The sequence below is a fragment of the Pleurodeles waltl genome, chromosome 3_1 (assembly GCF_031143425.1).
Source record: "Pleurodeles waltl isolate 20211129_DDA chromosome 3_1, aPleWal1.hap1.20221129, whole genome shotgun sequence".
NCBI classification, from domain to species: Eukaryota; Metazoa; Chordata; class Amphibia; order Caudata; family Salamandridae; genus Pleurodeles; species Pleurodeles waltl.
The window spans coordinates 194,409,858-194,422,663 of record NC_090440.1 but is presented as its reverse complement, the minus strand read 5'-3'; the positions used below and the strand labels follow the sequence as shown (position 1 = coordinate 194,422,663).

At 49.0% G+C, this 12,806-nt stretch overlaps 1 protein-coding gene across 7 annotated transcripts in view; it reads left to right on the top strand.

Moving 5' to 3' along the window:
• SIN3A (SIN3 transcription regulator family member A) overlaps window positions 1–12,806 on the top strand; it is a 558,946-nt gene that overhangs the window by 233,446 nt on the left and 312,694 nt on the right. For all 7 annotated transcript variants that reach the window (XM_069222171.1, XM_069222166.1, XM_069222167.1 and 4 more), the window contains one exon: window positions 2,556–2,766. In XM_069222171.1, coding sequence (XP_069078272.1) covers window positions 2,556–2,766 — 211 coding nt within the window. The remainder of the gene's footprint in view (window positions 1–2,555; window positions 2,767–12,806) is intronic.

Genomic DNA, 12,806 nt, shown 5'->3' with positions numbered 1-12,806 from the left:
CACGAACTCCACAGCACCATAATGGCTACACTGAAAACTGGGAAGTTTGGTATCAAACTTCTCAGCACAATAAATGTACACTGATGCCAGTGTACATTTTATTGTGAAATACACCCCAGAGGGCATCTTAGAGATGCCCCCTGAAAACCTACCCGACTTCCAGTGTGGGCTGACTAGTTTTTGGTAGCCTGCCACACACCAGACATGTTGCTGGCCACATGGGGAGAGTGCCTTTGTCACTCTGTGGCTAGTAACAAAGCCTGTACTGGGTGGAGGTGCTTCTCACCTCCCCCTGCAGGAACTGTAACACCTGGTGGGGAGCCTCAAATGCTCACCCCCTTTGTTACAGCGCCACAGGGCACTCCAGCTAGTGGAGATGCCCGGCCCCTACGGCCACGGCCCCACTTTTGGCGGCAAGGCCGGAGGAGATAATGAGAAAAACAAGGAGTCGTCACTGGCCAGTCAGGACAACCCCTAAGGTGTCCTGAGCTGAAGTGACTCTGACTTTTAGAAATCCTCCATCTTGCAGATGGAGGATTCCCCCAATAGGATTAGGGATGTTCCCCCCTCCCCTCAGGGAGGAGGCACAAAGAGGGTTTAGCCACCCTCGGGGCTAGTAGCCATTGGCTACTAACCCCCCAGACCTAAACACACCCCTAAATTGAGTATTTAGGGCCCCCCAAAACCAAGCAAGATAGATTCCTGCAACCTGAAGACGAAGAAGGACTGCTGACCTGAAAGTCCTGCAGAGAAGACGGAGACACCAACTGCTTTTGCCTCAGCCCTACCGGCCTGTCTCCCCACTTCAAGAAAAACTGCAACAGCGACGCGTCCCCCAGGGTCCAGCGACCTCTGAAGCCTCAGAGGACTACCCTGCATCTAAAAGGACCAAGAACTCCCGAGGATAGCGGCTCTGCTCCAAAGAAGAAACAACTTTGCAACAAAGAAACAACTTTTAAAGGACTGCACGTTTCCCGCCGGAAGTGTGAGACTTTCCACTCTGCACCCGACGCCCCTGGCAAGACCTGCGGAGAAACAACACTACAGGGAGGACTCCCCGGCGACTACGACCCTGTGAGTAGCCAGAGTTGACCCCCCCCCCCCCGACCCCCCCCAGCGACGCCTGCAGAGGGAATCCAGAGGCTCCCCCTGACCGCAACTGCCTGCTTCGAAAAACCCGACGTCTGGTAAAGACACTGCACCCGCAGTCCCCAGGACCTGAAGGATCCGACCTCCAGTGCAGAAGCGACCCCCAGGTGGCCCTCTCCCTTGCCCAGGTGGTGGCTACCCCGAGGAGCTCAGCACCCCCCCCCCCCTCCCCCCCCCCCCCCACTGCTGAAGAGACCCCTGGGTCTCCCATTGAACTCCATTGCAAACCCGACGCCTGTTTGCACTCTGCACCCGACCGCCCCCGTGCTGCTGAGGGTGTACTTTTTGTGCTGACTTGTGTTCCCCCCAGTGCCCTACAAAACCCCCCTGGTCTGCCCTCCGAAGTCGCGGGTACCTACCTGCTGCAGACTGGAACCGCAGCACCCCCTTCTCCATTGAAGCCTATGTGTTTTGGGCACCACTTTGACCTCTGCACCTGACCGGCCCTGAGCTGCTGGTGTGGTAACTTTGGGGTTGCCCTGAACCCCCAATGGTGGGCTACCTTGGACCCAACTTTGAACCCTGTAGTTGGTTTACTTACCTGCAAAACTAACAAACACTTACCTCCCCCAGGAACTGTTGAAAATTGCACTAAGTGTCCAGTTTTAAAATAGCTTATTGCCATTTGTGTGAAAACTGTATATGCTATTTTGCTGATTCAAAGTTCCAAGATACCTAAGTGAAGTACCTTTCATTTGAAGTATTGATTGTAAATCTTGAACCTGTGGTTCTTAAAATAAACTAAGAAAATATATTTTTCTATACAAAAACCTATTGGCCTGGAATTGTCTGAGTGTGAGTTCCTCATTTATTGCCTGTGTGTGTACAACAAATGCTTAACACTACCCTCTGATAATCCTACTGCTCGACCACACTACCACAAAATAGAGCATTAGAATTATCTCTTGTTGCCACTATCTTACCTCTAAGGGGAACCCTTGGACTCTCTGTGCATGCTATTTCTTACTTTGAAATAGTACATACAGAGGCAACTTCCTACAGTTACCATCACAACCCCCTCCCCGCCTCCATCAGACTAAAATGTATCCAAATTAACAGAGCAATTATACCACTTCACCCCTGCCTGCCCCTCCCCCTGTAATGTTCAGATATTAGTCATTAGGTAAGTTTCTGATGTGAATAGGTGGCCCTGAATCTATGAAACTATTGATTTATTTTTTTACATTGTTATACTAAACTGCAAATGAGGCACACAATCTATGGTAGATACCTAATCTTTCACCGTCTCCTACCCAGTCCTTAAACTTCATAAGTAGCGCCCGTTCAGATCCTTAATTGGCCATTCCATCATTCTGCCAGCCTCTGTCGTATTGGTCTCAATTCAATGTTGTGACATTTTGGTAATTGGATTGCTAATTTTTTTTCTTGAATGTTCTTCCATGCAGAAAATTTCCAGAGTTGTTTACTTGGTTCAAAACTTTCTTGGGCTACAAGGAATCGTCTCACATTGAGCCATTTCCCAAGGAGAGAGCAACAGAGGGCATTGCAATGGAGATAGACTATGCCTCCTGCAAAAGACTGGGTTCGAGCTATCGGGCATTGCCCAAAAGCTACCAGCAGCCAAAGTGCACAGGGAGGACGCCACTCTGCAAAGAGGTTAGTGGTTGTGCAGGAATGGGGTTTTGGTTTCTCTTGCTTGCATAGAATAACATGGACAGCTAGTGTAACTCATCCTTGTGATCCATATTGTGTCACAATCTTTAGTCTTGCTTGTAAGTGCTAACTTTGTGAATTATTTTCAAACTCTTATTGTTCTCGGAAGAAGTGTCTAAATGTATGTTGGCCCAGAATCACTTTAAAACGAATGAGTCTTCATTTTTGCATCTCTGATGGGCAGATGAATGGGCTTCAGTAGTACATGGTACTTAGAATGCTCTTTTTCATTGACAAACATTTAAAAAACCTGGTCAGTGTTTTCACTTCGTTAAATTTGAATATGAACAAAAAAAATGTAGCTCCGTAAATGGAAATATGGATGCTTTTTTATATCCTCTAAAACATACTTGGTAATTAAAGGTGAAGCAATTGTACTGCAGCATAGATTTGACGGACCAAACATCATGTGACAGTAGAATATAAACCTTCAGTAAAAAAAAAAAAAAACTAAAGCACAAATTAGTCTTTGTGTCCCCTCCAATCCGCGGACATGATCTTCAAATAAGCTAGAATTTTTAATTGGCAAGTGTAAGGCAATGCCTCCTTGGCATGGTTACCCCCTGACTTTTTGCCTTTGCTGATACCAAGTTATGATTTGAAAGTGTGTTGGGACCCTGCTAACCAGGCCCCAGCACCAGTGTTCTTTCCCTAAACTGTACCCTTGTCTCCATAATTGCCACAACCCTGGCACCCAGGTAAGTCCTTTGTAACTGGTGCCCCTGGTACCAAGGGCCCTGATGCCAGGGAAGGTCTCTAAGGGCTGCAGCATGTATTATGCCACCCTGGGGACCCCTCACACAGCACATACACACTGCTTGCCAGCTTGTGTGTGCTGGTGGGAAGAAAATGACTAAGTAGACATGACACTCCCCTTAGGGTGCCATGCCAACCTCACACTGCCTATGGCATAGATAAGTCACCCCTCTAGCAGGCCTTACAGCCCTAAGGCAGGGTGCACTATACCATAGGTGAGGGCATAGGTGCATGAGCACTATGCCCCTACAGTGTCTAAGCAAAACCTTAGACATTGTAAGTGCAGGGTGGCCATAAGAGTATATGGTCTGGGAGTCTATCATGCACAAGCTCCACAGCACCATAATGGCTACACTGAAAACTGGGAAGTTTGGTACCAAACTTCTCAGCACAATAAATGCACACTGATGCCCGTGTACATTTTATTGTGAAAAACACCCAGAGGGCATCTTAGAGATGCCCCCTGAAAACATACCCAACTTCCAGTGTGGGCTGACTAGTTTTACCAGCCTGCCACACACCAGACATGTTGCTGACCACATGGGGAGAGTGCCTTTGTCACTCTATGGCCCAGAACAAAGCCTGTACTGGGTAGAGGTGCTTCTCACCTCCCCCTCCAGGACCTGTAACACCTGGCCGTGAGCCTCAAAGGCTTACCCTCTTTGTTACAGCGCCACAAGGCATCCCAGCTAGTGGAGATGCCCGCCCCTCCGGCCACTGCCCCCACTTTTGGCGGTAAGGCCGGAGGAGATAGAGAAAAACAAGGAGGAGTCACTCCCCAGTCAGGACAGCCCCTAAGGTGTCCTGAGCTGAGGTGGCTCTGACTTTTAGAAATCCTCCATCTTGCAGATGGAGGATTCCCCCAATAGGATTAGGGATGTGACCCCCTCCCCACCGGGAGGAGGCACACAGAGGATGTAGCCACCCTCAGGGCGAGTAGCCATTGGCTACTAACCCCCAGACCTAAACACACCCCTAAATGGAGTATTTAAGGGCCCACAGAACCTAGGAAAAGAGATTCCTGCAACCTGAAGACGAAGGACTGCTGACCTGAAGCCCTGCAGAGAAGACGGAGACACCAACTGCTTCGGCCCCAGCCCTACCGGCCTGTCTCCCCACTTCAAGAAAAACTGCAACAGCGACGCGTCCCCCATGGTCCAGCGACCTTTGAAGCCTCAGAGGACTACCCTGTATCTAAAAGGACCAAGAAACTCCCGAGGACAGCGGCCCTGTTCAACCAACTTGCAACTTTGCAACAACGAAACAACTTTTAAAGACCACACGTTTCCTGCCGGAAGCGTGAGACTTTCCATTCTGCACCTGACTCCTCCGGCTAGACCTGCGGAAAACTAACTCTACATGGAGGACTCCCCAGCGACTGCGAGCTCGTGAGTAGCCAGAGTTGACCCCCGCCCCCCCCCAGCCCTCACAGCGACGCCTGCAGAGGGAATCCAGAGGCTCCCCCTGATTGCGACTGACTGCTTCAAGGAACCCGACGCCTGGAAAACACACTGCACCCGCAGCCCCCAGGACCTGTAGGAACTGAACTCCAGTGCAGGAGCGACCCCCAGGCTGCCCTCTTCCTAGCCCAGGTGGTGGCTACCCCGAGGAGCTCCCCCCCCCCTCCCCCCCCCCCTTGCCTGCCTGCATCGTTGAAGAGACCCCCGGGTCTCCCCATTGAATCCTATTACAAACCTGACGCCTGTTTGCACTCTGCACCCGGCTGCCCCTGTGCTGCTGAGGGTGTACTTTTTGTGCTGACTTGTGTCCCCCCCGGTGCCCTACAAAACCCCCCTGGTCTGCCCTCCGAAGTCACGGGTACTTACCTGCTGGCAGACGGGAACCGGGGCACCCCCTTCTCCATTGAAGCCTATGCGTTTTGGGCTCCACTTTGAACTCTGCACCTGACCGGCCCTGAGCTGCTGGTGTGGTAACTTTGGGGTTGCCTTGAACCCCCAACGATGGGCTACCTTGGACCCAACTTTGAACCCTGTAAGTGTTTTGCTTACCTGTGAACTCAACATTTACTTACCCCCCCAGGAACTGTTTATTTTTGCACTGTCCATTTTTAAAATAGCTTATTGCCATTTTAACCAAAACTGTACATGCTATTGTGATAATTGAAATTTCCTAAGATACCTGAGGGAAATACCTTTCATTTTAAGTATTGTGTGTAAATCTTGAACCTGTGGGTCTTAAAATAAACTAAGAAAATACATTTTTGTATATAAAAACCTCTTTCTGGAATTGTCTTTGAGTGTGTGTTCCGCATTTGTTGCCTGTGTGTGTACAACAAATGTTTAACACCACCCTCTGATAAGCCTACTGCTCGACCACACTGCCACAAAATAGAGCATTAGAATTATCTCTTTTTGCCACTATCTTACCTCTAAGGGGAACCCTTGGACTCTGTGCATGCTATTTCTTACTTTGAAATAGTACATACAGAGCCAACTTCCTACAGCAAGGGAGTGTGGATCAGAGAGACATTGCTGTTGCTTGTCAAAACCCCAAAGGCCTGTTGTTAATTGCACTTTGTGCTAATGTTCAACATGAGGATTGCAATTTCCTAGTTTTTATGCCTTTTTGATTGGCTAAATCTTCAGCAGTGCAACGGCTGCCAGTAACCTAATTGTATTTAGGCCAGTCCCTGACCTGAGCTTAATTCATTATGAAAATCACATTTTCTTCCAAGAGATCTTCATCAGTAAGCAGACAAACTGAATATTCCCACCCACACGTGGGGACCACGTAGCACATATTCAATAAATAAATATATATATAATATATATGTATAACATAAAAAATGTACATAGTATTTTATAGACCTACATTAACATGCATTTACAAATATCTATGCAGCCTTTGTTAAAGGCTAAAAATGCCTCATTTACTGTCAGTTTTCCTCCAAGAAGGCTAACTCTCTTCACAAGGAAGTCCCCCGAGGCAGATCTATTGATAGGACAGAAAGACAGAGCACAAGATTTACTTCCGTAGGTAAGAAAATACCTCTCTTCCCTGTTGGCATCTGGATTGATGTAAAAAGTGCCCTCAACCACTAGGCAAGCCTCGCCTGCAAGACCGCTGAGACGTTGAAGAACACATCCTCGAGGGAAGTTCTTTCGTCATACCAACATAGTTTGCCTTCGACACGTGTAGCTGAAGCATCTGTCGACAGATCACTACTGATCAACGTCGTGACGACTGTCATGCAGGGACTCCTTCGACAGCTGTCCACAGCCATTCGACGTTGAGGCAAGCTCCGCTGATGAAGATGACAATGGTAACACATCATCATTCATTGACCTGAAACATACGTGTCACTTTCTGTCGAGGCAACCAGGTGCCGTTCAATGTTGAGTCGTCCCCTAGAAAGCTTCTGTCAGTCGCATCCAGAAACTGAACGACATAGAGAGACACATCTAGGCAAACTCTGTCTGGCAACTCAACACTGTTGACATCAAGGCATCATTTAGCGGATAAGACTTCATCCAGGTGGGATTCCTCCACAAGAGCCCTGCCTACGTCAGTTCCTCCTCACTCGACGTCAAGGCAACATTCACCCACTGCCAGGTCCATGTCAAGGCATCGCTGGTCTCCTAGACAAGGAACACATGGGTAACCTTCATCTACAACAAACACTTCCTCAGACTGATCTACAGTGAGGCAGGTAACTCCTATTCACCTTTCTCAAAGATGACTGGAAAGTCTTTGCCAGGGTCTGGTTCCACAGTGTCAGGACTCGTAATATTCCTAAGTGTACTCCTCCGTACAATCTCCCACGGACACAGTCTCCAACTCTGCAACCTGAAGCTGCTCTACTTCGTTTGGCATATTCTAGTTGTAGGAATTTGGCTCTGTATGCACTATTTCAAAGTAAGGAATAGTATGCACATAGTCCAAGGGTTCCCCTTAGAGGTAAGATAGTGGCAAAAAGAGATAATACTAATGCTCTATTTTGTGGTAGTGTGGTCGAGCGGTAGGCTTATCAAAGGAGTAGTGTTAAGCATTTGTTGTACACACACAGGCAATAAATGAGGAACACACACTCGGAGACAATTCCAGGCCAATAGGTTTTTGTATAGAAAAATATATTTTCTTAGTTTATTTTAAGAACCACAGGTTCAAATTTTACATGTAATACTTCAAATGAAAGGTATTGCAGGTAGGTTCTTTAGGAACTTTGAATAATCAAAATAGCATACACAGTTTTCAAATAAATCACATATAGCTATTTTAAAACTAGACAGTGCAATTTTCAACAGTTCCTGGGGGGAGTAAGAGTTAGTTAGTTTTTGCAGGTAAGTACACCACCTACGGGGTTCAAGTTTGGGTCCAAGGTAGCCCACCGTTGGGGGTTTAGAGCAACCCCAAAGTTACCACACCAGCAGCTCAGGGCCGGTCAGGTGCAGAGGTCAAAGTGGTGCCCAAAACGCATAGGCTTCAATGGATAAGGGGGTGCCCCGGTTCCAGTCTGCCAGCTGGTAAGTACCTGCGTCTTCGGAGGGCAGACCAGGGGGGTTTTGTAGGGCACCGGGGGAGACACAAGTTAGCACAGAAAGTACACCCTCAGCAGCACGGGGGCGGCCGGGTGCAGTGTGCAAACAAGCGTCGGGTTTTCAATAGGTTTCAATGGGAGACCAAGGGGTCACTTCAGCGATGCAGGCAAGGGGGGGGCTCCTCGGGTAGCCACCATCTGGGCAAGGGAGAGGGCCTCCTGGGGGTCACTCCTGCACTGGAGTTTGGATCCTTCAGGTCCTGGGGGCTGCGGGTGCAGAGTCTTTACCAGGCGTCGGGATCTGAGGAGCAGGCAGTCGCGGTCAGGGGGAGCCTCGGGATTCCCTCTGCAGGCGTCACTGTGGGGGCTCGGGGGGGGGGCAACTCTGGCTACTCACGGTCTCGCAGTCGCCGGGGAGTCCTCCCTGAAGTGTTTGTTCTCCACAAGTCGAGCCGGGGGGGTCGGGTGCAGAGTAGCAAGTCTCACGCTTCCGGCGGGAAATCAAGTTGTTTTAAAGTTGCTCCTTTGTTACAAAGTTGCAGTCTTGGGTGAACAGAGCCGCTGTCCTCAGGAGTTCTTGGTCCTTCTAGAGCAGGGCAGTCCTCTGAGGATTCAGAGGTCGCTGGTCCCTGGGGAAAGCGTCGCTGGAGCAGTGTCTTTAGAAGGGGGGAGACAGGCTGGTAGAGCTGGGGCCAAAGCAGTTGGTGTCTCCGTCTTCTCTGCAGGGTTTTTCAGCTTAGTAGTCCTCTTCTTCTTAGGTTGCAGGAATCTGAGTTCCTAGGTTCTGGGGAGCCCCTAAATACAGAATTTAGGGGTGTGTTTAGGTCTGGGAGGGCAGTAGCCAATGGCTACTAGCCCTGAGGGTGGCTACACCCTCTTTGTGCCTCCTCCCAAGGGGAGGGGGTCACATTCCTATCCCTATTGGGGGAATCCTCCATCTGCAAGATGGAGGATTTCTAAAAGTCAGAGTCACCTCAGCTCAGGTTGCCTTAGGGGCTGTCCTGACTGGCCAGTGACTCCTCCTTGTTTTTCCTCAGTATCTCCTCCGGCCTTGCTGCCAAAAGTGGGGCCGTGGCCGGAGGGGGCGGGCAACTCCACTAGCTGGAATGCCCTGGGGTGCTGTAACAAAGGGGGGGAGCCTTTGAGGCTCACCGCCAGGTGTTACAGTTCCTGCAAGGGGGAGGTGATAAGCATCTCCACCCAGTACAGGCTTTGTTACTAGCCACAGAGTGACAAAGGCACTCTCCCCATGTGGCCAGCAACATGTCTCGAGTGTGGCAGGCTGCTAAAACCAGTCAGCCTACACGGGTAGTTGGTTAAGGTTTCAGGGGGCACCTCTAAGGTGCCCTCTAGGGTGTATGTTAGAATAAAATGTACACTGGCATCAGTGTGCATTTATTGTGCTGAGAAGTTTGATACCAAACTTCACAGTTTTCAGTGTAGCCATTATGGTGCTGTGGAGTTCGTGTTTGACAGACTCCCAGACCATATACTCTTATGGCTACCCTGCACTTACAATGTCTAAGGTTTTGCTTAGACACTGTAGGGGCACAGTGCTCATGCACTGGTGCCCTCACCTATGGTATAGTGCACTCTGCCTTAGGGCTGTAAGGCCTGCTAGAGGGGTGACTTATCTATACTGCATAGGCAGTGTGAGGTTGGCAGGGCACCCTGAGGGGAGTGCCATGTCGACTTTACTCGTTTTGTTCTCACCAGCACACACAAGCTGGCAAGCAGTGTGTCTGTGCTGAGTGAGGGGTCTCCTGGGTGGCATAAGATATGCTGCAGCCCTTAGAGACCTTCCCTGGCATCAGGGCCCTTCGTACCAGGGGTACCAGTTACAAGGGACTTAGCTGGATTCCAGGGTGTGCCAACTGTGTAAACAAAAGTACAGGTTAGGGAAAGAACACTGGTGCTGGGGCCTGGTTAGCAGGCCTCAGCACACTTTCAAATCAAAACTTAGCATCAGCAAAGGCAAAAAGTCAGGGGGTAACCATGCCAAGGAGGCATTTCCTTACACTAGTCCACCTAGATCCCCAACATGATCCAAGTTGGCTAGGGAGACCACTATGCGCAAAACCAGGACATGGTCAAGGAATAGGGGTAATGATGTGTATTTAACCACTGTTTAATCTTGACCACTGACTCCATTTTGTGCTGAACTTAGCTTCAAGGACTGTTACATTGTGCATGCAGGTATTTTTCCATGTACAAGTTATGCAGCTTGTTTTTTGCTCATGTTTTCACTTTTTGTGCTCTTTCTCAGCAAGGGCTAGAACATAACACGAAGGAGTGAGGGTAAGAAAAGGATGTACCAGGAGAATGTTTATGGTACGGCAACGAACAGTTTGGTCTTGAGAGCGCATCTTGGGATGTGGCTAGTCTCTGAACGTGCTTTTTCAACACTGTCCTGATTTGGCCAGCTTTTGTACAACAACTCACTGAATGGGGGGGCGGGGATTTCTAGAATTCTCATCCCCAGCTTGTTAAAAATATATTACAGGAGGAAACTAGACTGAATATTGAACTCTGGTCGGGAAAGGGGCGCCTTTGTCTGCCGTCTCTCCCATTCTCCCGTAGGTGGGTGGTTCTCTCTTCATGGTCGACTGGGTTCATGACCCGTTGCTGGCACAGAGATGAAGGAACCCACCCCATGGTGATGAATTTTTAATTCTTATTTTCTGCTTTGCATTGTGCATGAATTTATGTATGTGTATATGTGTATATATATGTTCAATGGCATGTGTAGCTGCAGATACACATGCTTTGCATATCCCGCCATCTAGTGTTGGGCTCGGAGTGTTACAAGTTGTTTTTCTTCGAAGAAGTCTTTTCGAGTCACGAGATCGAGGGGGGACTCCCCTTTCGGCTCCATTGCGCATGGGCGTCGACTCCATCTTAGATTGTTTTTTTTCCGCCATCGGGTTCGGACGTGTTCCTTTTCGCTCCGCGCTTAGGTTCGGAAAGTTAGTGAAAAACTCGGAAAATTTGACGGTATTGTTTGCGTTCGGTATCGGGTTAGCTACAACAGATCGACACCGAATTTTGAAGAGCTCCGGCGGCCTTTTGGGGTTTTCGATTCCCCAGCGGGGCCTGGTCGGCCCGACCGCGTGCGTCTTCAAGGCTAATGGAACGGACCCCATTCCGCTTCTGCCCTGAATGTCACAACAAGTATCCTTATACAGATCAGCATTTGGTCTGTAATTTGTGTTTGTCGCCAGAACACAGAGGATACCTGTGAGGCCTGTCAAGCATTTCGGTCCAGAAAGACTTTAAGGGACCGAAGAGCAAGAAGACTACAGATGGCGTTGATGCCGACAGGACAAAAACACTTGGAGGAAGAAGAGGAAGCCTTCTCCATCGAGGATTCGGAAGAGGTCGATCCTGAACAGACGCTGAAAACCGTGAGTAAGACGTCGATACACAAGACTCACGTAAAGACCAGTAAAGCCCAGGGGACGCCACCGCCAATAGGCCATGGCTCAACCCGAAAAATAGGTGACCGGGCATCGGACCCGAAAAAGGGCATGCATGTGTCGAAGTCATCCGACTCTGGTCAAGACACAGGGTCAGAGCAGACTCGACCCCGAGACATCGGGGCAGAGAAATCTCGGCACTGAGAAATCAGTACGCTGAAGAGCAAAAAAGTGTCGTCGGAACCGAAAAAGGCAGCCGAAAAGGTTTCGATACCGAAACATCCAGCCTCGGAACCGAAATCAAGTTCCTACACAGAGGAACAAGGCCTGTCCTCACAAATGCAAACCCATAGATTTGGACAGGAACTGGAGACAATGGAGCCAGACTACACCCAAAGAAGGCTCCACATCCAAAAAGAAACAGGGAAGATCAGTACTCTCCCTCAGATTCGAATGAAACGAAAACTTGCCTTCCAAGAGAAAGACAAGCAGCCACAGGCGAAGGTGGCTAAACAAGTAACCCCGCCACCATCTCCACAACGCTCTCCACAACCAAAACCGGTAGCCACTCCACCAATGATGCAGTCCCCCAACTCATACAGGGATGAGTCAGGATGATCCAGACGCGTGGGATCTTTATGATGCGCCAGTTTCAGATAACAGTCCCGACTGTTATCCAGCTAGACCGTCGCCACCAGAGGATAGTACAGCCTACGCACAGGTGGTGTCAAGGGCAGCGGCGTTTCATTATGTCAGCCTGCATGCTGAGCCAATTGAAGACGACTTTCTATTTAGTATACTGTCGTCGACACACAGCCAGTACCAGAGCCTCCCCATGCTACCTGGAATGCTAAAACACTCCAAACAAGTGTTTGAGGAGCCTGTGAAAGGAAGGGCCATTACTCCAAGGGTGGAGAAAAAATATAAACCGCGACCAACAGACCCCGTGTGTAGGAAGTTGGCTCTGTATGTGCTATTTCAAAGTAAGGAATAGCATGCACAGAGTCCAAGGGTTCCCCTTAGAGGTAAAATAGTGGTAAAAAGAGATAATACTAATGCTCTATTTTGTGGTAGTGTGGTCGAGCAGTAGGCTTATCCAAGGAGTAGTGTTAAGCATTTGTTGTACATACACATAGACAATAAATGAGGAACACACACTCAGAGACAAATCCAGCCAATAGGTTTTGTTATAGAAAAATATCTTTTCTTAGTTTATTTTAAGAACCACAGGTTCAAATTTAACATGTAATATCTTGTTTGAAAGGTATTGCAGGTAATTACATTAGGAACTTTGAATCATTTCAATTGCATGT